This window comes from Xiphophorus hellerii, chromosome 13 (assembly GCF_003331165.1).
Source record: "Xiphophorus hellerii strain 12219 chromosome 13, Xiphophorus_hellerii-4.1, whole genome shotgun sequence".
Classification (NCBI taxonomy): Eukaryota; Metazoa; Chordata; class Actinopteri; order Cyprinodontiformes; family Poeciliidae; genus Xiphophorus; species Xiphophorus hellerii.
In genome coordinates, this window is record NC_045684.1 from 27,073,830 (window position 1) to 27,099,242 (window position 25,413).

The 25,413-nt window shown below is 41.5% G+C and overlaps 1 protein-coding gene across 2 annotated transcripts; it reads left to right on the top strand.

Moving 5' to 3' along the window:
• Window positions 1-22: 22 nt before the first annotated feature.
• top2b (DNA topoisomerase II beta) lies at window positions 23-25,013 on the top strand. Of its 2 annotated transcripts, XM_032580258.1 has the most exons (37): window positions 23-549; window positions 2,411-2,506; window positions 3,102-3,266; window positions 3,805-3,895; window positions 6,008-6,071; window positions 6,955-7,100; window positions 8,984-9,081; window positions 10,348-10,560; window positions 10,757-10,930; window positions 11,003-11,104; window positions 11,224-11,361; window positions 11,448-11,586; window positions 11,696-11,853; window positions 13,056-13,181; window positions 13,269-13,379; window positions 13,462-13,567; window positions 13,650-13,759; window positions 14,597-14,689; window positions 14,782-14,896; window positions 14,976-15,097; window positions 15,459-15,607; window positions 16,167-16,398; window positions 17,270-17,404; window positions 17,586-17,786; window positions 17,883-18,078; window positions 18,158-18,249; window positions 18,354-18,509; window positions 20,136-20,219; window positions 20,608-20,802; window positions 20,886-21,003; window positions 21,087-21,245; window positions 21,887-22,094; window positions 22,180-22,262; window positions 22,965-23,060; window positions 23,137-23,277; window positions 23,360-23,445; window positions 24,535-25,013. In XM_032580258.1, exons 2-37 carry the CDS (start codon window positions 2,480-2,482, stop codon window positions 24,700-24,702), a joined length of 4,797 nt encoding a protein of 1,598 aa, XP_032436149.1. In that variant the 5' UTR covers window positions 23-549; window positions 2,411-2,479; the 3' UTR covers window positions 24,703-25,013. The 2 variants fall into 2 exon arrangements, with proteins under 2 accessions (XP_032436149.1, XP_032436148.1); XM_032580257.1 differs by lacking the exon at window positions 2,411-2,506.
• The last annotated feature ends 400 nt before the right edge of the window (window positions 25,014-25,413 follow it).

Sequence of the window (25,413 nt, forward strand, 5' to 3'; positions counted from 1 at the left end):
ATTGGTTAGTTTCCCTGCAAGACGATTTGCCGTCTGTGTTGCAGATGGCGGAGCCGGACATCGGGCGCTTCTGTTAGCTAAAATGCGTTTTTATTATTAAATGAAACAAATATTTAATGAACTGTTTTCCAGAGGCTTTTAGTGAATGTAATATTTTATTACTCATCGCGTGTATGTGAAATTTGACACCTATTTAAGTCGTTTGTTTTGTACAGTATTTATTATTGAGCCTTGAGCCCGGTTAGCATCTTTGTTGAAAGTTTAGGCCTACGGTACCACCGCTGGTCGATTTTAACAATAGCTGCGATAAGCTGCGCTTCTTTGCTTGTTTTGATTCATTCCCGGGATTGGGTTTCAAGCTGCAGAAGAAAAGAGTATGGATGATACACAAGTTTTTGTATCTTTTAGCATGTAATACCCTTGCAAAGTTGACGGGCTTTTAATTTGACTGGAGCTGAAGACATTTTGCGAGCTGCATCATAAACAAATTAAGGATCACAAAGGAAGATGTCCAACGGCGCCGCAGGAAACGGGGGGCTGGCTTGGATGGTAAGTTAGTTCAGGATTAGACCAACGTAGAAACTTAGAATTATTTTTCTGTTTTGTGTTTTTACGTTTAGAAGTTTTACTATAACCTAACGCTGGCTCACTCTGAGCTGAAAATTGCGTTTAAATGTCCCAGGCAGTCCGAGGGGTTCTCCCACTGTCCCCTGCCCGGCTTCTGTGTCCGTTTAAAGGTCTAACCTGGACCCCACAGGCCGGAGCCGAGTAACATTAAATACCATGGATGTTTTGGGTTTTTTTTGCCGAGCTAACTACAAATATTATCCAAGTGTAGTAGAGGGAGTGAGGATAACATAAGAAGCTGAAGTTAGGTTCCGATTCACCACCGGTATAAAAAGCTTTTTCACTGCTTTTTGGGTTTTCTGGAATATTGTTTTTATTCGCATCAGTTCAAAATCTAAAGCATTCTAAACTAGTGTCGGATTCTTTCTGACATAGTTTGCCTTTTTTAATACTTTTACTCGTTTCGAAAACACTAAGAAGAGCAGTAGTTTTTGGCATCTAAGCCACTTTAGATGAGGTTTTGTCTGAAAATCCTAAACTGGGCCAGAGGACTAACTTAGGCGGTAGCATTAGCATTTTTTCCATTTTTTAAAATCTTTGCTTTAATGAACGCATGTTTTGCTTTGTACTCTATTTGAAACTCATAGGCCCATACCAGGTGAACTGTATTCATATTTTTTAATTTCTATGAAAGTAAACAATACAATACAAAAGGCAGTAAGAGGGTTGTGGGTTTGGGGTCTTTCTGCATGGAGTTTTCACATTCTCCTTGTGCATGCATGGATTCTCTTGGGGTACTCCTGCTTCCTGACTGAGATTAATTGGTGTCTCTAAATTGTTCGTAGAAAACAATTTAGAGACGTCTTTGTGTGTGTGCGCGTGTGTGTATCATTGTTTGCCCTGCAATGGACTAGAGACCTGTCCAGGGTGTCTCCTGCCTTTTGCCCAAGTGCTTTAGTGGGGATCAGCGGGTATAGATGATGGATGGGTGGGTGGGGTCCAGTACTACTGTTACCAAGTTACCCACCTTAAATGCGATCTAGCATGACAACTGTAATTTTGTGTATTTGTTTGTATTATTATTAAAAACTTATATCCAAGTCCTGGACTGGTCTACAATTAGGACATAAATCCTAAGATACATATTTTTTTCTGAAATTGAAAACATTTTTTTGTAAGTCTAGAGAAATGTTATTTAAATGTTTTATAACAATCAGAATAATCCCATCCAATATTTGGACACTCAAAGTTACTGCATGTTACAAGATGAACTCTGTACCAGGTGGTTTTGTCAATAAAGGCATTGAAATGGAACATTTTCTTCTTTTTAACTCCTGAAGATAATGTTTCCCAAATCACAAACTGTATTAAGATAGTTGTTTAAAAAAAAAGACCAGTTCTGGTCAGTTCAGGTATTTTAGATTTTAATCTCAAACATACCCCAAAATAATAAAGATTTCCTAATGGTAGTGAAGCTGCGCTTTACCCCAGTGCTGAATTAGATCCTACCTTCAGTGTCTTCAGCTGAACGGTGAATTGTTGTTGATTTATTACAATTTAATTGTCATTAGTGGAACACCATATGTTCTATGATCTTTGCATTTAAGCAGTGTTTGAATTGATGCTGTTGCTTTTAATCTCTGCAATACTTGAAGCCTCATGTAGCAGCTCTACATCTGGGAAATCACTCTTAGGTTATTTTATTCTCTTTTTCATACCCAAAAACAGGCTGTTTGTTGTGAAGACAAATCATATTTTGCAGACCATTTATCACAATCTAGATAGTGATGCTTGAAAGAAAAAGAAAAAAAAAAACATCAATCCATTGTCTATACCTGCTTAGCTGTGAAGCGTCGCAGAACGTGGCTAGTGCCTTTCTCCAGCGCTCTTTGGACGAGAGGTGTGGGACACCATGGACAGGAAGCCAGTCCACCAAACGGTAACACAGATACACACACAGTCACTGCTAAAGGCCATATTCAGTTCAGGAAATGAAATGTTGTCATAACTCTGATATCATCCAAGTATCTTGAAAGAATGATTGTAGATGGTGATGCTGTGGGCAGGAAAGATCTCCAGTAGCAGTCAGTTTTGCAACCAATCTGAAGAGGCCTTTGACTGAAGACTGCTGCTGACCATCTCATTATCTTATGACATGCTAACACCTCAACATCCAGGAAGCAGAGACAGTATTCCACAACAGCATGTCCTGGATGACTCCAGCTCTTCTGCTCCTGCTGCTCCTCTTTAAATCTCCTTCTGGCTGTTTTGTTACACAGCTGGGCAGACAGAAATAACCTCAGATGCTTTTTATTTTTTTAATGGACTTTTGGAGCGGGAGGAAGCAGGAGCACCAGGGGAGGACCCTGGTATGTCCAGAGGGAACAGACAGACTCCATACAGAAGGAGTCTGTATGGAGTCAGACAGTTGATAGTTATCAAAGTCAATTTCTACCTTTATTCTAGTTTGTTCGTCTGGTTTAGAAATATTTACAGTATTTAAATCCTCTGTGTTCTGATAATGTGTTAAACAGGAGGCTGCTAATGGCAGAGGAGACATTGGAAAGATTGATGGAGGGAAGAAAGAGAAGGCTGGCTCCAAGCTGTCTGTGGAGCGAGTGTACCAGAAGAAGACTCCTCTGGAGCACATCCTCCTGCGTCCTGACACATACGTCGGCTCCCTGGAGCCCGTCACTCAGGTGAGCTGCTGATGCTCTGCTTTTTCCCTGGCTGTCAGAGTGATGCTGTCACCGCCTCTGAACCAATCAGGGCCCTCAGAAAATTAAGATCAAAACAACGAAAAGGCTAGCAGCAAGCTATTCTTCTCCTGTCCTTTTTTCACCCTCAGAGTTACAAATTCCCAAACTACCCTCCCACCCCCACACACAAACACACTCACACACCATGTGTTTCATTTCAGAATATTTCTGACTTTTCAAGAGGGAAAATTCATGTAATGTCTATTAAAGCAGTTTTTTTAAAGCAATTTACTGTATCATGCTGGCATATAAAAAATGAGCAAATAATGCAAAAGGTTCTGTGATGGTTGGCTATTTAACAGAGTCTTATGTCTCAGGTTCATTTGTCAGTTTTAGGTAGTAAAACCTGATTATGAGAAATTGTGTCAATTCACCTTAAACTGTTCCTTTCTGCAGTCGCTGCATATGAACACAGTTGACTCTTTGAGTTAGATGTTTTTTGTTTCTTTTTATTCATTTAACCTTTGAACTTTTTCAGCAAATGTGGGTGTTTGATGAAGATGTCGGAATGAACCAGAGGGAAATCACCTACGTTCCTGGACTCTACAAAATCTTTGATGAAATTCTTGGTAAGAGAATCTGAGTTTAGTTACCCTCTCAAACTCAAACTCTGTTTACTTTTACCTGCCATCTTTTATCTAGTCTGTCATTTGAATTGCACAGCTCAACAACATGAACAATGGATGAAATTAAGCCTGTTGCAATAAGCAATTAATCACATGACAAATTAAAATGAGCTGGATAATTTCCATTCTTACAATTAATATTCTTTTGAAGATCAATTTTGTTTACAGGCATCACAATCCATTTTATTTAGGATTCCGGTTTTGTGTGGTTTTTATTTTTATTTTATTAATTGTTTTTAAGTGGTGCATCTTATTTTGCATATTTAAAATATATTTCAGTTCTATTGTTAAGAGTTCTTTACAAAATTAAACTTTATTAATTTTTGAGGGGGTAAACTCTCATTATTAGGCCATTGTCAATATTTTACTTGAAAATGTTGTCAAAACAACAATATTATTGTTTATTGCAATAATTACTGGCACAATTTATCGTCCAGTAAAATTTGTTATTGTGACAGGTCTAGGTGGAATTAATGTTATTGCCAATTTAAACATTGTGTTCGTTTGGATTTTTATTGTTGAATATCATTTTCACTGTGAAATGATCTCAGGTTTATGACTAGAACAGTGAGTTTTAGTATCAGCTGCAGCTGTTTAATTTTCCCACGCCTCAGAAGTGATTCAACGTGGAAATCCTTTTAAAAGTAGCTGCAGTTTCCTTCCTGTGGACTTTAAAATGACTGTGGATAAGTTCTAAAGTGTGACAGAGTGCTCAGGTACGGTTTTATTGCTGAGAATCACTGGTTTTATTTCAGCCATGAAAAAACCTCAGCAGCTGTTGGAACCCTCACAAAGCAGCTGGGCTAATCGAAAGTTTCAGGCAGAGTTCACATAAACATTTGAGCTACACAGACGAGGAAGGGTCTCACACCGGACATTTTACAGATGCAGAGAGCAAGCTACTCACATGGCTCAGCTGTGTTTCTAATTAATTGAGGACATTGTAGTGATCTCTAACATTTGAATATTTTACAATATATTTTAAACACAGAGAATTTTATATATACAATAAATGACAGTCTCTGCTGTTATGTTTACAACTCAGGGGTCTTAACAGAATATTTTCCACTTTTGATCATCCTTAGTGCAGAAGCAGCTGGAAGATGTTAAAGCTGAAAACAAGAGAAGTAACCCTACTTACCCAAACAGTGGTCTGAAAACAAAAGCAGTAAAACCTTAATTAAAATAATATGTGTGGCTTAATTCAGCCTGGAGCCTCTAATTAGAGTTAGTCAGACACAATGTCCATGGACTCGGTCCGGGTCGGCGTAGAGTTTTTAGGTCCGATCTAATCTCTAGCTCGCATTTCTCCTCCAGTCGCTGTCCAGCAGGATGCTGTGAATAAAAGAACATCAATGTGATTTCTTTTTTTAACAATGATAAACATTTTCTACCATGAGCTTTGGACAGTCACTGTGTTCTGACATAGACTAAATCCTGGTGAATTCATCACAGTCCAACATTTGTTGACAACAAATGTTGGAATGCGTTCCAAACATTGTATTGCTGTTTATTCGGCACACACAGGCGCTGTGATGAGGGCATCTTTTCTGTATATCATCCAATCCATACAGGATTTACTTAAGCAATGTTGTGACAAGTTGTTCTGGAAAAGACCTAACAATGTTTGAGCTGGCATCCACTACAAACTTCGGTCTCTGTTTGGTTAAAGTGAATTCTTGAACGATTTGAAAGCACATGTGAATGCTAAGCAGACCACAGGGCATTCTGGGTAAATACAACCAAAACAAACATGTGGGTCTAGCGCCAACAGGTAAAATGGCTCATGGTTTTTTTTATCAAATACAAAAGAGAAATCCTCCAACCGCTAAAATCTGACACCACTCCGTTTTTTGTTTACATGTCGTGAAGAAGGAAGTTGTGCTCAGTGTCGTCTCCAAAGGTTTTCATGTCATTTCCTTCAGTGGTTCTTGGTGCAGCGCCACCACAGGCGAGTGGGGAAACAGGTTTTTCAAGAGGTTTGGTTGGTTTGACACAGAGCAGAGAGAAAGAGAACCACTCTACACTCTAAATGTTGTTTTCTTCCTCTGACAGTCAATGCAGCAGACAACAAACAAAGGGACAAGAACATGTCTACCATCAAGGTCAACATTGACCCGTGAGTATCTCCATTACTTTATTAACACAGGCGGCTTTGTGCCAGTAAGGGGGCAGATCTGTTTGTTGAAGAAAAACTGCTGCGCCATCTGTCATCAGCTGTGCTCTCTGGTCAGTAGCTGTAATAACTGTTGCTGCTGTGCCAGGTGTGTCCTCATCTGATTCTTGAGCTGCCTGATGAATAATCTCATTACACCTGCCTCATTCTGGTCTCTGCAGCTGACGTGCTTACACAGAGATGATGATAATGATGCTAATGCTTCTTTTCTACTTTACCAAGCCTGGATGGTGGATGTGAACATTTGGATCATATTTAAATTGTCTTTAATCTAGAAAAAGAGGACCTTTTAATTTTATAGTAGTAATGTCTCCCTTTACCCGGAGACATTATGAAAAGGAGTTATGAAAAGGTTTGATCACTAACTACTCATCTTTCCATATTTGCCCTGCAGCCACAAGTTGACTGTAGGGATGGATGCTGAAATATTCTGGTTTTCTATCTCTGTGTGCTGCTTTTTTAGCTTCTGTTATAAAACAAAAGACAGGAAGATGATCTGAAGGTGCAGCAGATGCATTTGTTTAAGAATGCTCTTCTTGTTTTAATTAAAACACTTTAAAAAGGTATTAAGGGCAATAAGGAGTTATCTTGTGAACTATGAATTTGTTAGATCCTATCCTGCTCACAATTTCCCCCTCCAGTCTGTTCTTTGTTCTCCATGTAAGGATTTGACTGCCGTAACGTTTTAAATGTTTCCACAACTTGCTGAATGAATCTCAGAGCACTTTGTTTATGGTAGGTTATTGACCCGTGAGGGTAGGTTATTATTATTAAAAGTGAAAGCCTGCAGTGGATGATTGAGTGATTTTTCTCCCATCTTCCCCAGTGAGTCCAACACCATCAGCATCTGGAACAACGGTAAAGGCATCCCTGTGGTGGAGCATAAGGATGAGAAGATGTACGTTCCAGCTCTCATTTTTGGCCACCTGCTCACCTCCAGCAACTATGATGATGATGAGAAGAAGGTCACAGGTAAAACATCAGTCAGTACAGGGATGGTCCAGTCAAAGCAATTCTTTCATTAGTCAGTTCATCCAAATCCACCAAAGTTCTCAACTTTGTATAAATACTAAATATAAGGCTGCAACTCACAACAGCGATTTAATCTATTAATTATTCTGAGGATGAATTAATTAATGGCACACTAAAGATTTTTCATTTTAGCATTTTTTGTTCAAAATTATAAATACACTGCTCAAAAAAATAAAGGGAACACTCAAATAACACATCCTAGATCTGAATGAAATAAATATTCTCATTGAATACTTTGTTCTGTACAAAGTTGAATGTGCTGACAACAAAATCACACAAAAATCATCAATGGAAATCAAATTTATTAACCAATGGAGGCCTGGATTTGGAGCCACACACAAAATTAAAGTGAAATAACACTACACGCTGATCCAACTTTAATGTAATGTCCTTAAAACAAGTCAAAATGAGGCTCAGTATTGTGTGTGGCCTCCACGTGCCTGTATGACCTCCCTACAACGCCTGGGCATGCTCCTGATGAGGTGGCGGATGGTCTCCTGAGGGATCTCCTCCCAGACCTGGACTAAAGCATCCGCCAACTCCTGGACAGTCTGTGGATGGAGCGAGACATGATGTCCCAGAAGTGCTCAATCGGATTCAGGTCTGGGGAACGGGCTGGCCAGTCCATAGCTTCAATGCCTTCATCTTGCAGGAACTGCTGACACACTCCAGCCACATGAGGTCTAGCATTGTCCTGCATTAGGAGGAACCCAGGGCCAACCGCACCAGCATATGGTCTCACAAGGGGTCTGAGGATCTCATCTCGGTACCTAATGGCAGTCAGGCTACCTCTTGTGAGCACATGGAGGGCTGTGCGGCCCTCCAAAGAAATGCCACCCCACACCATTACTGACCCACTGCCAAACCGGTCATGCTGAAGGATGTTGCAGGCAGCAGACCGCTCTCCATGGCGTCTCCAGACTCTGTCACGTCTGTCACATGTGCTCAGTGTGAACCTGCTTTCATCTGTGAAGAGCACAAGGCGCCAGTGGCGAATTTGCCAATCCTGGTGTTCTCTGGCAAATGCCAAGCGTCCTGCACGGTGTTGGGCTGTGAGCACAACCCCCATCTGTGGACGTCGGGCCCTCATACCATCCTCATGGAGTCGGTTTCTAACCGTTTGTGCAGACACATGCACATTTGTGGCCTGCTGGAGGTCATTTTCAGGGCTCTGGCAGTTCTCCTCCTGTTCCTTCTTGCACAAAGGCGGAGGTAGCGGTCCTGCTGCTGGGTTGTTGCCCTCCTACGGCCTCCTCCACGTCTCCTGGTGTACTGGCCTGTCTCCTGGTAGCGCCTCCAGCCTCTGGACACTACGCTGACAGACACAGCAAACCTTCTTGCCACAGCTCGCATTGATGTGCCATCCTGGATGAGCTGCACTATCTGAGCCACTTGTGTGGGTTGTGGAGTCCGTCTCATGCTACCACGAGTGTGAAAGCACCACCAACATTCAAAACTGACCAAAACATCAGCCAGACAGCATAGGTACTGAGAAGTGGTCTGTGGTCCCAACTGCAGAACCACTCCTTTATTGAGTGTGTCTTGCTAATTGCCAATAATTTCCACCTGTTGTCTATTCCATTTGCACAACAGCAGGTGAAATTGATTGTCAATCAGTGTTGCTTCCTAAGTGGACAGTTTGATTTCACAGAAGTTTGGTTTACTTGGAGTTATATTGTGTTGTTTAAGTGTTCCCTTTATTTTTTTGAGCAGTGTACATCTTTGTTCCATTTTGTTTTTCTTGCCTTACTGCATGCATTACTAAGCTCAGCTGAGCCATGAAAGTTTAACTGGATCAATACTGACTGTTGGCCTGTGTCCAGGTGGAAGGAACGGCTACGGTGCTAAACTCTGCAACATCTTCAGTACCAAGTTCACAGTGGAAACTGCCTGCAAAGAGTACAGACACAGCTTCAAACAGGTGGGCTGGAGGGGAGAGAGCTCTGGTAATGTTAGCATCTAGAGGAGTGATGCCTTCACAGGCACACACACCTGTGTGTGCTTGTGCCCACACACACACCATCCCTAGTGAAGGAAAAACAGTCCTTGAAAATGAGTGTTAATCATAATCTATGTAATTACTATGTTCTCCAATAACATCACAATCTAATCTTTTTCAGAAATCATGCAACAGCAGTTAGTAGTAAGAAGTGATTTTAATTTTGTTTCAAAATGTACAGTACAGACCAAAAGTTTGGACACACCTTCTCATTGAATTCAATGAGAAGGTGTGTCCAAACCTTTGGTCTGAACTGAGTACAGACCTGTGTGTCCAAACTTTTGGTCTGTACTGTAACTGTTACAAAAATGCAGTAATTAGTTTCTTTAGGTAGTCGATGATAAAGCCAATCAGAGAGCAGAGTGAGATTTGGAGCAGTTCATCAAAACTTCTTTCCACAAACATTTGTTCACACAGTTTGGACTGGCAGTTTGTGGCCTTCAACCATCGTCACTTTGAAACAGTCTGACATGAATGATTTTTAAGCAGACTCTGGACTCCACCGTTGCAGTGGATGGAGATGTTTCTCCCCAGACCTCAGGCCCAGTCTGGACATAGGAGGACCCGACCCGCTCAGGGTCAGGAGACGTAATCTACATTAACATCCCACTAACAACAGCCTAGAGAGATTAAAATGTGAGAGTTTTTCTCTCAAATACCCATAAATGTCTTTAGCTGCTGTGACCAGAGCAACACCAGCAGGCTTTCAAACCTCAGTGAAAATACTGATTCATTTACAGGGTCTTGTCGGTTGTTTGCCTATGTGGTCCTTGAATACTTTTATAATAGTTTGAATACTTTCTAGTTTTTCTGCTGTCATTATAAGACAGTTTAGTATCTTAAATGCAATGTTTGATTTATCCCTTTATCTAATTTTAGCCCATTTTGAAGCAATATCTTCCCCGGTGGCTTTTGATTTGTGAGTGAAGTAACTGCTGTTTTTGTAGGCGTGTGAAATGCTGTCAGATTTAAGGTAAGATTGTTCTTGTCCCAATTTGGTGGCAGCATAGCTGTGGGTGTCACGGGGTGTTTTCCTATCTATTTATGAGACATAGACAAACTGCACATTATAAGTCTAAGGTGTGTAAGAATTGTGCACATTGATGTGTATGCAGGTTTAACATGCTGTGTGTCAAAGTTGTTTGCAGAAACAACAGGTGTGTTACAGTGTGTGTGACCTCTCTTCAGACATGGCAGAACAATATGACCAAGACATCTGACCCCAAGATCAAATTGTTCGACGGAGAAGACTTCACCTGTGTGACGTTCCAGCCAGATCTAGCCAAGTTCAAGATGGACAAGCTGGACAAAGATATCGTAGCCCTTCTCACCCGCAGAGCGTATGATGTAGCCGGCTCCTGCAAAGGAGTTAAAGTCTCACTGAATGGCAAGAAGCTACCTGTAAGTGTACCTGTAATGTAGATTCCTCTCTAGATCTCTCTTTCACCACATCTATCCATCCAATGATTTAATGACGTCGTTTTTTCCTGCTTAGCTGACTATATGTATTCACAATCCAAGTAGTCCTTCCTTTCCATTTGTGAGAGCAGCAGATGCTTGATGATGTGCGCTCTATCTATCCTCTCGTTTGTTAAAGGTGAACGGTTTCCGCAGCTATGTGGATATGTACGTAAAGGACAAACTGGATGAGACGGGCGTTCCCCTGAAGGTGATCAATGAAACTGTGAATGAACGCTGGGAAGTTTGCCTCACCATGAGCGAGAAGGGCTTCCAGCAGATCAGCTTTGTGAACAGCATTGCCACAACAAAGGTATGGACATGTCAGACAGAGAAGTGGAAAAGTTAAGAAAAGATGGATTAACGCTGCGACTGTGTGTTTCAGGGCGGCAGACACATCGACTATGTAGTGGAGCAGATTGTGGGGAAGCTTATCGAAGTGGTGAAGAAGAAGAACAAGGCTGGAGTGTCAGTCAAACCTTTCCAGGTGGCTCTACTTTAGAGATTTAAGATCTTTATAATTGTCTTCCCAATTATTTTAAAGGCATATCATTGGGAAGATTTGCCTTTAAACCAGTTTAACCTCCGTTTTTATTTGGCTATCAGGTGAAGAACCACATCTGGGTTTTTGTGAACGCACTGATTGAGAATCCAACGTTCGACTCTCAGACCAAAGAGAACATGACTCTGCAGACCAAGAACTTTGGCTCCAAGTGTCCTCTGTCTGACAAGTTCATACGAGCTGTAAGGATCGTTTGACTTAGTTTCAGCTCCACAGGCTTCTGATTCATGGTTTAGAGCTTGAAACGCCTCGCCTTTGTCACCCACAGGCCACCAACTGTGGGATCGTGGAGAGCATACTGAACTGGGTGAAGTTCAAAGCTCAGACACAGCTGAACAAGAAGTGTTCATCTGTGAAGTACAGCAAGATCAAAGGCATCCCCAAGCTGGATGATGCCAACGATGCAGGTGTGGTTTCTTTAACGATCCGCTGTTGTCTTTAACCGATACAGCTGCATGGCTTCAAGTCCCACATCTTTCCTCTGTATTAATTCATGTCGGTGTGTGTTGTTTGTAGGTGGCAAACACTCCTCTGAATGCACTCTGATCCTCACTGAGGGAGACTCGGCCAAGTCCCTGGCCGTGTCTGGTCTGGGAGTCATCGGTCGGGACCGCTACGGAGTTTTCCCACTGAGAGGCAAGATCCTGAACGTTCGAGAAGCGACTCACAAACAGGTGGGGGGCCCAGTGGGGACGCCTGCAGAATAAAACCCAGAGTGAATCATGTTCAGTGGCCAACAAGCTGGGAAAGGCCTGGTGAATTGTTTGGTAAAATGGTCAAAATCATTGGGAAAGTATCACCTTTAAAAACCATCCTAAAAAGGAAAATACAATAGAAGTTTAAAGGTAAATAAAATAGCCATACGAAAGTAAAATCATATGTTTTCACAGAAGGCGTCCAGCTAACCTGGAACAAAAAAAGACACCAAACACAGAAGGTTCACTGTGTGATATGCAGCACGTTGGATCATAATTGATAAATTGGAAATAACAACAAAGTCTGACCAAGGTTATCCAAGAGATGCTAGCATTAAAACAGTTGGGATTCCTCCTGGTGTTGGCCTGAGCGGCTTTTCTTTTTTTATTATAAAACATTTATTGTAGGGAACTGAGATAAATAAGTCAGAGATTTTTACTGTCAGGATTTCATAGAATTTTGACAAAGTTTCAAGCCTTTTTCTGAATAGCAAGATAATGTACTTTTCTGACCTTCTATGTGATTTCTTATTACCTTTTTTTTTTTTAGCTGTTCCAGCCTATTTTGTGCTTCATAAACACCAATACTCAAACTAGCATCCCATCAGTAAATTCCTCAGTGACCAGTTCTAGTATTTACAATGTTTCTGGACATGTAGTAAATAGTTAAGGTATTGATTTCTAACATTGTCTGCTGTTCCCCCTGGTAGTAAGGAGCGTATCGTTTATCATTTAATGTGAACAGCACTTATCATATGAGTGTTAATTTGTTTCAACAAATTTTGATTAATGCAAAAAAAAAAAAAAATACAGTTATCAGAAATATTATTTTTGCTATTTCTACACTGTTTGTTCCAGAAGAGCGTCGATAAACATCAGTAAAATTGACACCAAGATTAAGTGTAGCTTCTGTAAAGAGGCATAGTGCATCTTAGTGACATAAATCACATTTCTTTAAGTGAGTGGTGTCCTGAAGAAGCCTGTCTCAAATGAAAAGGTTCCCCAATATTTTTGTGTTTGTGGCGCTATGAATGCTGTCATGCAGTTACCTAAAAATGAAGTAATAAATAGCTCTTCAAAATAGAACAACAAAGAAACCATCTTGAACCTTAAGTGTAAAGAATTTGAATAGATAAAAATGCTGCAGTATTTGGAATGACATTTTTTTTTCTGTTTACCAGATAATGGAAAACGCAGAGATAAACAACATCATCAAAATCGTTGGGTTGCAGTACAAGAAGAGCTACGATGACCCAGAGTCTCTGAGGACGCTGCGCTACGGCAGGATCATGATCATGACTGACCAGGTGACTTTCCTCTGGACCTTACTGCTGCTGCTGCTGGAAGGCTAACACCAGCTCTGCAAGTCATAACAACATGTTGTCTTCTGATAGGACCAAGATGGCTCCCACATCAAGGGTCTACTCATTAACTTCTTCCACCACAACTGGCCCTCCTTGCTGAAGCACACATTCCTGGAGCAGTTCATCACTCCTCTAGTGAAAGTAAGATGTTTATGGATGTCATGATGATCTTCAGAGCATGTTAGCAGGTCATGCAGGTGAATGAAGGCTTTCTGCTCTGCAGGCGACCAAAAACAAACAGGAGCTGGCCTTCTACAGCCTCCCAGAGTTTGAAGAGTGGAAGAAACAAACAGAGAATTTTAAAACCTGGCATATAAAGTACTACAAAGGTTTGTTACCTTTAACTTAGTACCCAAGCAAACAATTTTGTTTGATTGTGTTTTAATTTCATAATTCAAAACCATGTTTCAGGTTTGGGAACAAGTACAAGCAAAGAGGCAAAGGAATACTTTGCAGACATGGAGAGGCATCGAATCACCTTCAGATACAACGGTGCTGAGGACGACGCTGCCATCACCCTGGTAAGTTTAACCTGACTGTCTACTGCTGCTACTGTGCAAAGAATAATCAGGCTGGTAAAAACTAGGGAGGCACTGACCCACTTTTCACTTCCAATACGGATACAGATATCTGAGGTCTAGAATCGGCCGATGCAGAAAAACAGCTGAATTGACTTAAAACTCTACTCCTAATTCCACTGACTGGACAAACTAAAGTTGCTGTTTTTACGTTTGACAAGCTTGCGAAGCCACTGCTGGATTTAAGTGTGCTGTACTGCAGAGTTTTCAAATCAATATGTAAGTCTGAATTGACTTAAAACATTTCCTTTTTTAAATACAGACATAAACATACTGACTTACAAATGTTTTGAATAACTCTGCACCAGTACAGCACATTTAAATCCACCAGTAGCTTCACAAGCTTGGTCAAATTTGTAAAAACAGCAACTCTAGTTTGTTCAGTCGATGTAATTGGTAGTATAACAGCCAATGGAAAATGAATAACAAAGAAACAGAAACTGACTAAATTAATAGGTAGGTTGACTACTTTGGTCAAACATATAAAAATAAACTGCAACAAACCTTTTTTCAAATGGTTCAGAAAATGCAATTAGTAATTCTAAATCTACTATAAGATAAATAATAAAGCATGACATCACCCAGAGCATGAAGTGTAGAATTAGACTGAATAGATCTGCCCTCATTTACCAGGCGTATTGTCACTGACACCTGATCTAGAACGTTTTTCACTATCTGGATCAATCCAGATGTTGATATCAGATGGGTGCATCTCTAGTTAAAATCCAATAGGTGTTGTTGGTGAGAGCTAGCTAACCTTGTGGGTGACTGTGTGTCCAGGCCTTCAGTAAGAAGAAGACAGACGACAGGAAGGAGTGGCTGACCAACTTCATGGAGGACAGACGGCAGAGGAGGATGCACGGCCTGCCGGAGGTTGGCATCGTCATTCAGCTGCTCTATGAGCTACACACACTCAGACACAGTATTAAAAACAAACTGGCTGTAACAATAATTCTCTTTTTCAGCAATACCTTTATGGAACTCAGGCCAAACATCTGTCGTACAATGACTTCATCAACAAGGAGCTGATTCTGTTCTCCAACTCAGACAATGAGCGGTCCATCCCATCCCTGGTCGACGGTTCGTCAGCACTCTGCCTCTGAGCTTTAACACGATGTTAGGATCATGTGTGATGATATGGATGTGTGTGTTGTTTTAGGCTTGAAACCGGGTCAGAGGAAGGTTCTGTTCACTTGCTTGAAGAGGAATGACAAGAGAGAAGTGAAGGTGGCCCAGCTGGCTGGTTCTGTGGCTGAGATGTCTGCCTACCATCATGGAGAGGTAGAGGCAACTCATGGAATGACAGGTTATGTTGTGAAGCATAATCCTGCTTCACATCAAACTTCAGTGTATTTGATTGGGATTTTAAGGCATAACTATGAAGTAGAAAGATGGTGAGCAGAGTGGGAGAACTGTCTTCCATGTTTCTGATGCTGCATACTTCTCTTACCTTACATCTTCTTTAACATTTTTCGTCCTTAACGACAAGAGTTTTGGAGTTCACAACTCTTACCTTAGCTGTGCATCACTGCAGCTCTTGACTTTTCCTATTCACGGAAACATGAGCATGAGTCAGGAGCCATGACTAGCCTGTAGTCTGTAGTTGTGCTCAGTAAGCTTCTACTTCCTGTCTGCCTTGCAGCAAGCTCTCATGATGACCATCGTGAACTTAGCCCAGAACTTTGTGGGCAGCAACAACGTGAACATCCTGCAGCCTCTGGGTCAGTTTGGTACTCGCATCAATGGAGGCAAAGACGCTGCCAGCCCCCGTTACATCTTCACCATGCTCAGGTAAGGCAGACACTGTAGAATAATGGATTCATTACAGTAATTCTGATCTTTTTTATGTCCTGTTTGTTTATTAAAAGAGCCATCACAAACAGTTACCTGGTTGTGATTTATGATATAACATACCATAAATATTCCATTATAGCAGAATGACTGCCTGGAATGCAGGATTTATTGGTTACAATGCTTCAGAAATTACATCAGTAATATGTTCTGTCTGTACTAGATCAGAGAGGGTTGGATGTGTTGGTTTCACAGGTGTGAAATCAATAGATGCAGTATTACATCCATGCAATATTAATATAATATTTCACAATAATATTGCCATTCCATGATTTCTTAATATGGAGCAGTCCTAGTGCGTGTATCTTTGTTTAGTCACAGCCTTCATACTGATTGAGTCACTGAAGCTGGCTGGATTCATTACACTAGCAATACTTTAGTCACTCTGTATTTTATTGAAATATTTTATTAAATGAGTTTTGAGTTTTCTCCACATCCAGAAAGAGACTAGACATGTTCCTGCTCTTCCTGGTGTCCTAATCGTCTTTTCTCCCTCCAGCCCCCTGGCCAAGCTGTTGTTCCCAGCGATGGATTTCAATCTGCTCAAGTTCCTGTACGATGACAACCAGAAGGTGGAGCCAGAGTGGTACATTCCCATCATCCCCATGGTGCTGGTGAATGGAGCTGAGGGCATCGGGACAGGCTGGGCCTGCAAGATCCCAAACTACGACCCCAGGGAGATCGTTAACAACATCAACAGAATGCTCAACCACCAGGACCCCTTACCCATGGTAAAACTAAACAACACAATAGACAGAAAGAAACTACTTTTATTGTTTGTTTGTTTTTTTAAGAGAAACCAGTGGACTTTGTCCAATGAAACTTCAAATGTGACTCCTATCATTCAAAGCAGTTCAGGTCAGACAGATAAACTATATTAAGCATTTAATGACATCACAAGCTAAAAACCAACACTCTAGAAGATATCTTAGGATCTCTAGAATCTCCAAGTCCAGTAGTCTTGGGATGTTCTTATTTTAAATGTCAGTAGTAATGTGGAAATTGTTAATATGGTTCTTGAAAGTACCAATTATTATTTGTGTATTTTATTTTTTGTTGCATATTTTCCTCAATATATTTGTATTTTTTCTGAAACAAATGTAAGCAAAATGCTCTGGACAAAAAACCAGGTAACTACAGTGTATCCTAGGTAACAGGCAACATATTGTCAGTTATTTTTTCTTGATGATTCTGTCAGGAAACATTGCTACTAGGTTTGCACCAATCGATTGGCCTTCATTCTTAAAATTTTGTGTGATCAGTGATCGACTGATTCTTAGATGTGAAGCCGATCTTATCTATACTGCAGAGGTCTGTAAATCAGTTCTGCTGTGAGAGAGAGCTGACTGACTGACTCCCCACCAGGTTACGGTTAACAACAGTTATCCACTGTTGTCAACTTACTGGCACTTCACACCCCTCTGACACTGTCAGTTATGGAAAAGATGGTTTTGGCCAAAATCAATATCAGCGGGTGAGACTTTTTAAAAATCAGTGCTCGGCCAGAAAACTCCATTCAGTGCAGCTCTAGAAAAAAGACCATTTCTTCATCAGCTGTTCCCAGATTAATACTTGTATGTGCTTGTTGTGTTGTGAACCCAGCTTCCCAGTTACAAAAACTTCAAAGGGCTGATCCATGAACTGGGCCACAACCAGTACCTGGTCAGTGGAGAAGTGTCTGTCATCGACAAAAACACCATCGAGATCACAGAGCTTCCCGTCCGGACGTGGACTCAGGTACAACCAGGCTTCCTTCAGCTCATGTTCCTGAACCAGGAAGTGTTTTTGTCTCTGTGTGTCATTTGATGGGTGGGTAGCAGAGTGGCTAGCCTTGCATGGTGACTGCTGTGTGTTTAGTTGGTGGTGTGTGATTGACATGTTCCTGCCAGTGACTGTGACCCGTCTATGATGCGTTCAGGCCTATAAGGAGTCTGTGCTGGAGCCCATGCTGCAGGGGACTGACAAGACTCCAGCTCTAATCTCTGACTACAAGGAGTATCACACAGACTCCACGGTGAAGTTTGTAGTGCGCATGTCTGAGGAGAAGCTGGCCCAGGCCGAGGCCGTCGGCCTCCACAAGGTCTTCAAGCTGCAGTCCAGCCTCACCTGTAACTCCATGGTAACCACAGCATCCCTGCCTTTCACAGACAGTTTTCTGCTTTATGATCCAGATGTCACATGATGCCCAACACTGTAATAATGTTGGTACTTCCAGGTGCTGTTTGACCACATGGGCTGTCTAAAGAGGTATGATTCAGTCCAAGACATCCTCAAGGAGTTCTTTGAGCTCCGTCTGCACTACTACAAACTGAGGAAGGACTGGTTGCTAGGCAGCCTGGGGGCCGAGGCCTCCAAACTCTCCAACCAGGCCCGCTTTGTGCTAGAGAAAATCGAAGGGAAAATCTCCATTGGTGAGCTATGGACTGTTGACTCAGTTAGAGCTCAGCTTTCTGAAAGGAGCTGATTCCATTTCTTTTCTTTTCTCAACAGAAAATAAATCCAAGCGTGAACTCATCCGAATGTTGGTGCAGAAAGGTTACGAGTCAGATCCTGTTGCTGCTTGGTCCAAAGCTCAAGAGAAGGTACAGCAGAGCTCTAGAGTGACTCGTTCCGTTAGAGAGGTAGTAAACCAGGTATTGGGTGACATTGAGGCGCTAGGTGATGGAATGCTGGACTTCTCTGATAGGCTCAGGAAGAAGATGCTCCTGATGGGAATGAGAGCGACAGCTCAGTGGATTCCAGCTCCACTTCAGGTCCCAACTTCAACTACATTCTCAACATGCCTCTGTGGTGCTTGACTAAGGAGAAGGTGGATGAGCTGCTCAAGCAGAGGGACCACAAGGTACTACTCCTCTTGCTCCTCCTCCTCGTTTTCCTCTGTCAGCTCATCTATGTTCCTTCATCAGATTAGTTATGACTTTATGGTTTTAATAGTTCTGCAGTTTTTTCTTAGTTTCAAACTTATTTAGTTTTGACATCGTTTTCAATTCAGTTTTCTTTTCATTAGCTCTTAACCATTTGTTTGCTAGTTTAGTTCAGATTTGACTTGCTTCCGTTATAGCTTTTTGCAGTGTCAGTAACATACCAGGGGAAAGACTGAAATAAAAATAAAGAAATCACAAACCATCACAACTTTTAAGACATGTTCAGGTTTCCCCCAGAAAACTTGCTAAGCCCGGTGATTGGGGCGCCGAGGCGGTTTACCGGTGGTCCACCGTGTTTTTGTATTAAAAGATGTTAAGTAGATAGGAAAAGTAAAAATATTACTGGGTAATTATATGTTATGGAAAGACAACACCAGTGAAACAATATTTAAACCCACAACTAATCTTAAAAACAACAAATTAAAAAACACAATTAAAATTAATATTAATTATTTGCACTTTTGTTTAATCCAAATTAAGTCAGCAGCTCCATAAAGCCTGTTATGGAGAGGCACCAGCAGTGTGATTGGTCTGTGGTTCACACACCAAACATAGAGCTGCACAACCTGAGCTAATGCGGCGGGTTTTAAACTCTTACCCTAATCAAAAACTCTGGAAAGAAACATAATTCCTCACAGGGGGTTGATGTAAATATCCATACAGGTCAGCCTGTGTCCAGTTTGAGTGAAAGGAGGCGCGCGATCCACACTGAGGTAAACTTAAGACATCCAGCTGCTGCAGCGCGTGAGGCAACACGCAGAGGCGCCAGCGGTGTGATTGGTCCGGTTTTAAATGCATAAAATATAAACCTAACTTCTATAAACATACCTTTTAGGCATAAATCTGCTCCGCCAGTGAAACGCTCAGAGCAACAGAGACGCTTGCAATCCAACTTAAAAAAAATAAAAACAAATAGCGGTTTTTCATTTATTATTATTTTCCTAAAAACATAAACAAGAAAAGGTTAGCCTGGTGGTGGGGCTCGTAAAGCATGGCGGGCCGCCAGGCCTATAATATGCTGGAGGAAACCCTGATGTTAATTTAGGACAAATGAACGACCATGTTAGTAACAAAAAAAACATCCAGCAGAGGATCTTTCAAAACTTCAGAAACCCCAACAGCAGCAAAGCTCTTTAATGAGTTTTTAATGAGGACTTTAAGGTTGGTGGGATTTTCCACTTTGATAAAGTCCCTCATATTTGATCTCACCTTTATCTAAACATTTATATTCACACTAATCCCAAATTGGACTCTGACGCTTTCTCCCAACATCTGCTGACATGATACTAGGTGTGGATGGTTTACTTGATTTATACACTGCCATCTGCTGGCAAAATGTGGGACAGCAAGATAAAAAAACATCTACCAGAAACTAGATTTGTTTCTAGTAGTAGGAAATGTTTTTCTTTTAGTTCTAGTTTTTGTTAGTTGTTAGTCATTAACTGTAATGGCCTTTTGTTAGATCTATTTGGTTTCAAAGAGAAATCTTCTTCTCTGACTGCTTAGCTGATCAGAGTTTGGGTGTGTTGTGTGTGTTTGTGCAGAGAAGTGAACTGAATGACCTGCAGAGGAAAAACTCTGAGGATCTATGGAAGGAGGACTTGGCTGTCTTCATCGAAGAGCTCGATGTGAGTTTTGTCTTCTGACCTTTTTTTCTAATTCTTAAACACAAACATTTAAATCTGTGCCTTTGTTGATTTTCATTGTGTATCAGTAATCTGTTTTTAAGCTCCATTATCTCTGGTGTTTCTTTAGCTGACCCATTAAGTTTCACATGCCTGTTAGAAGCTAAATAACACTGGTTTATAGCCGCAAGTATTACATATCCTTTTGTGAAAAGACGACTTAAATATTTGTAATAAATATCTATGATAGGAAATTTGTGATCATTTTTAAAGAACCAATATTTTATTTGTGCTTTTAAAACCCTGTGGCATTTTAAAATGCCACAGGGCAAGAACTGTAACTTGTCTTTTGTGTTAATAAAGTTTTTATTTTCTGTTTTTCCCTGGACAGAATGTTGAGAGCCAGGAGAGAGAGGAACAGAACGCAGGGAAGGCCATCAAGCTGGTGAAGGGCAAAGTGGGGAAGCCCAAAGTGAAGAAGATGAACCTGGAGGAGACGCTGCCCTCCCCGTTCGGCCGCAGGGTGGACCCGCCTACTCAGCCAATCAAGTCTGATGCTGCCAAGAAGCTGATCAAGAAGAAGAAGGTAACAACGCTGGTGTTGTCTGTGGACATGCAGACGTAAAAACATCTGCCGTCCAGGACGGTCACAGGCTGTTTTGTTGTCAGGGCGACTCGGATGCAGCTGTGAAGTTGGAGTTTGATGATGACGGCGACGGAGGAACTGGAGAGAACTCTGTAGCCAAACCCAAAGCTCCACGAGTCAAGAAGGAGAAGAAGGAGCCAGGTCAATACCAGAGCGCCATATGGTGGGGAACTCCCTGTCTGAAGGAAGCGCTCTCACTCTCCTTCCTGTTTCCTGTTGCTCAGGAGCTCCCAGAGTGAGGAAGCCTCCAACTCCCAAAGGAGTTTCAGCTAAGAAGGTGAAGAAGAGAAACCCCTGGTCTGATGATGAGTCCAAGTCAGAGAGCGACCTGGAGGACAACGAACCTGTCATACCCAGAGAGACCAAGTCTCAGAGGGCCACAGGTAAACAGCAGCAGGCTGCAGGAACAGGCTAACCACACCACAGAGAGCTGCACCTGAACACAGCACCTGGTCTAATTCACTGTTTCCCTTCCATTTCAAAATGAAGAACTATTGCATAAAATCTCAATAAAACAGTAACAGTAGCTGGTTAGCTTAAAGTAGCGTAAATTGGAATTACAAAAATACATTCATTCAATAGAAACAGCAATTTTGAAAATAGTTCATGAATAAGACGTTGATTTCTCCTATTAATATATCTCATGTTAGTTTTTGCACACATTTCTAACAGACCGTCCAGTTCATGTGACAGCTAGACGGTCACATGGTGTGTATCCTCAGTGTGTTTTAGCTCCACAGCTGCCTCCCCTTATGTATTCTGTCATAGTAACACATGAAAGCTCCTGTGTTTTACCTCCAGTCAACATCGGCCAACTTTGTTATCATGACTGGCAGCGTTTGATCTTAATTCCCAGTGAGCACTTTGCTTTCAAATTGCCACCGGCCAAAAAAGAACCCATTAGCTTATGTCGGCTCCAGCTGTCTGATGCAACCCTAATGCAACTGAAATAAAAAGAGCGCAACCACTGGAATCCATGGCAACTGTAATATGCTTTGACATGGACTCTGCTTTCATCCTCCAGCTTCCAAGCCAAAATACACATTTGACTTCTCCGAGGAGGAGGCGGACGAGGAGGAGAACGGAGACGACGACATGGCCTCGTCCCCGGTGAGGTCAGTCAGAGACGACTTCGGCTTCTCAGACACCAAGGACCGCGACAGCGACCAGAACGAAGACGAGGAGGAGGAGAACAACGAAGACTCCTTCTCTTCTCTCATAAAGAAGCCCATGTAAGATTTAGAAGTTGACTGCTGACGGATGACTCTTTCCTGTCCTGGTAAATCTTGCCAGCTAACCGTTTCTCCTCCTGTGAAGGCCTGCACCTGCAGCCAAGAAGAAGGAGAAACCCAGCATCTTCTCCTCCAAGTCAGCCTTCTCTGATAAGAGCAATGACAGTGGTGAGTTCCAGCCAATGAGCAGCCTATCAGTCAATTGCGTAAATTAAAATCACAAACACAAGGAGGATGAGGTGGATTTTCAGCCGTATCAAAACAGAACTGCAGTGGAAACACTTTATTCACTTCACACAAGTCACATGATCAACAGCTGGATGTTACTACTGGTGGAAACAACAAAGACAATGACAGGAAGTGATATTAAGATGATGGTTTGTTTTTGTTTTTTCGTTCAGTGTGCAACCAGAGCTCTCACAGCATCACAGTTCATACAAAGTTGTGTCGTTCCAACATGTTGAGTCCATAAATCTTCTATAAAATCATCAACTACAATTTTCCCAAAATGCAGCACAAGTAGCCGCTCCCAAGTAGGCGGGGCTTGTTGCTCTAACGCCTGAATACCGACGTCTCCTCTGATTGGCTGATAGAAGATAAGCTCTAGCACCATGATGAATTATGAATATATCTCATATAACTGTTTACATCTGTCAGTGCCGTGGTTATTAATGACAAGTTAAAAAGTTAAAAACCACGTCATTCACGTTGGATTTTAATTTCATTTCTTATTTAATGTAAACACAACAAATGCAAACTTGTGTTTTTTCGACATTCGCAGAAAGTAGACAAAGATTTGTGCACATTTGAGATGGAAGCGCAGCTACTGCTGCATGTTTGCTGACGTGTTGGACCCTGTTTGTTCTGCAGACGGCTCCAGGTCGGACAGCAACAATGACACCGGCCCAAAGTTCTCCACCTACTCCAGCAGCTCAGCGTTTGACAAAGCTTCTCCAGCAAAGAAAGGTAACATCTCAAAAGCATCCAGCAGAGGGCTCTGTAGCATTGTGTGCTGTGTGTGACATTTTATTTTTGTGTTCAGCTGCAGCTAAGAAGCCCTCTGATGCTCCCAAAGCTAAGAAACCAGCAGCACCTAAAGCAAAGAAACCAGATAAATCCATCTGGGACTCTGACTCTGATACCGGAGACACCAGCACCAAGAAGCCAGCACCAGCTCTCAAAGGTACTGGGTTTTTACGTTAATGTGGGCTGAAAACGTCACATTGTTGATGGTGAGGTCTGGTCACCATCTGGTGTGATTGCAGGTAAAGTTCGGGGGAAGAAGAGGAAGGGCTCTGGGTCTGAAGACGAGTACAGTCCGATGAAAAAAGCTCCAAAACCTGTGGGCAAAGTGAGTTTATGACATCACACGGCTACACTGTAGAAAAACACACTCACTGTCTGGTTGATGTCTTTAGATGTTGCTTCAGTATTTCTGCGTAATGTTCTTTCTTCATGATGCGTCTGGTTTGTTCCTCCTGCAGCAGAACAGGAAAGCTCTCTGGTCTGTTCCTCTACATGTAACCATGGTAATCATTAGGGTATAACCACATCTACAACTCCAACAAACTGATGTCTTTCTGTGCTTACTTAGTGTCTGTCACTTCATTGCTCTTTATGGTTCCTAATGGAAATCCAAAAATGCTGCCAAACAAACTGGGACCCCAGTTTCTGCCCACAGAGAGCAGAAACATTGTGATGTTTTCACATCACCATATCTGGGTCCACTCCTTGTAATTATGGAGAGTTTTGGAAGTGGTGCCTTAAAATAAATCTAGATATTCTGAATTAACCTATCAGAGGTTTCCATAGCCATGGCATCATCATCTGGGCTCTATCAAATAGTGTATAGTCATAAGTTTTAATGCATATAAACGTATGACTTTGAAGAATCTAAAAACGTCTGTTTAAAAATTCTCTCTCCTCAGCTGACAGTCCGATTCAGTGTTGGCCAGTAAAATATTGATGATATGTAAATATCTGCTTTCAACTGTATAAACACAAACAAGATGATCTTCTCAGCAATTGAACAGCTTCTTTATTAGTTTATAGCAGTGTACAGTCAAAATGTGATAAACAAAAGGAAAAACTAGAGTCCAGCTTAACACATCAGATCCTGGTCTTGATGAGGAAAAATAACTAAAAAATCCTGCATAATTCAGGTTTAAAACGCAGTTTGGACACGGCCAACAATGCACAACTTTACATCAGACATAATAACTAACAGATGAACATATTGTCTTTAAGATACTGAAGTTTCTTCAATTTGGCACTTCTATAAAAATGCAAGAGAGGGTTTCCAAATCTGTTTAAATGCAACAGATTGTTTCTTTATTGCATTTGTCAGTTATGTCAGTTTCTAAAGGACAAGACAACCTTCTCTGAAGAGCTCGTTGTTCTGCAGTTTTTTTTTTAAAGTCCAAATGTTTTCACCGTGCAGAAGCCCCAGAAACCTCCGTCCGACGATGAGGATGAAGACGACGATGAAGACAACAGCCTGAGCACCGCGAAGGGCCCGTCCCGCGAGCGGCCGGGCCGGGCCAGGAAGGAGGTCAAGTACTACCACGACTCTGAAAACGAGGAAGACGACGACGACATGTTTGATTAAAGTCCATCCCGATCCACCCTGCTTGTTTGGAAGGTTCCTCCTCCTGTGTTCCCTCAGACTTTTGTACATTTCCTGTTTTATTTTTTCATTAATGGTGGTGTTAAATGATTTTTAATGTGTAGGTGTTTTACACTTTTTATTAATATACATATACAGGTTTGTTTTTTTACGCTCATTGAAATGTCGTGAAATTCGTCTGAAGCAGCTTTTAGGGGTTTAGAGCGCTTTTCTTTAGCACATTTTAACTGTTAAGATACTATGTAACTTTTTGAACATGAAGTTGAAAGTAAAGAATAAAATGTTCACAGTTCTGGTCCGTCTCTTCTCTGACTTTTGACTCTGGTAAACAATGCTGACATGCAGGTGGTAAACAGGAAGTAGAGAGGACTCAGATAGCAGGGTTGTCGCCTCCTGGTGGTCATAATGTTTACACTCGTTTTCTTCTTGTTGGCTGACCTAACTGTTGATGCCTAGTGGCAGTTTCAACAGTTAACAGCATCACTACATTATGATCATGATTGTTGAGCTCATTGTTGACGGATCGATCCGAAAATATTGGTAATATAGATCCCAAGACGGTCCATCTTAAATATTGATTTTCTTTTTTTAATCATAGTTTCTGAATTATGTAAAAAAAGAAAAAATGTTTTGATTTGCTCAGGTTATTTTTTTCACTTCATTTATTTAGGACAAAAAATGCACAATTTTTTT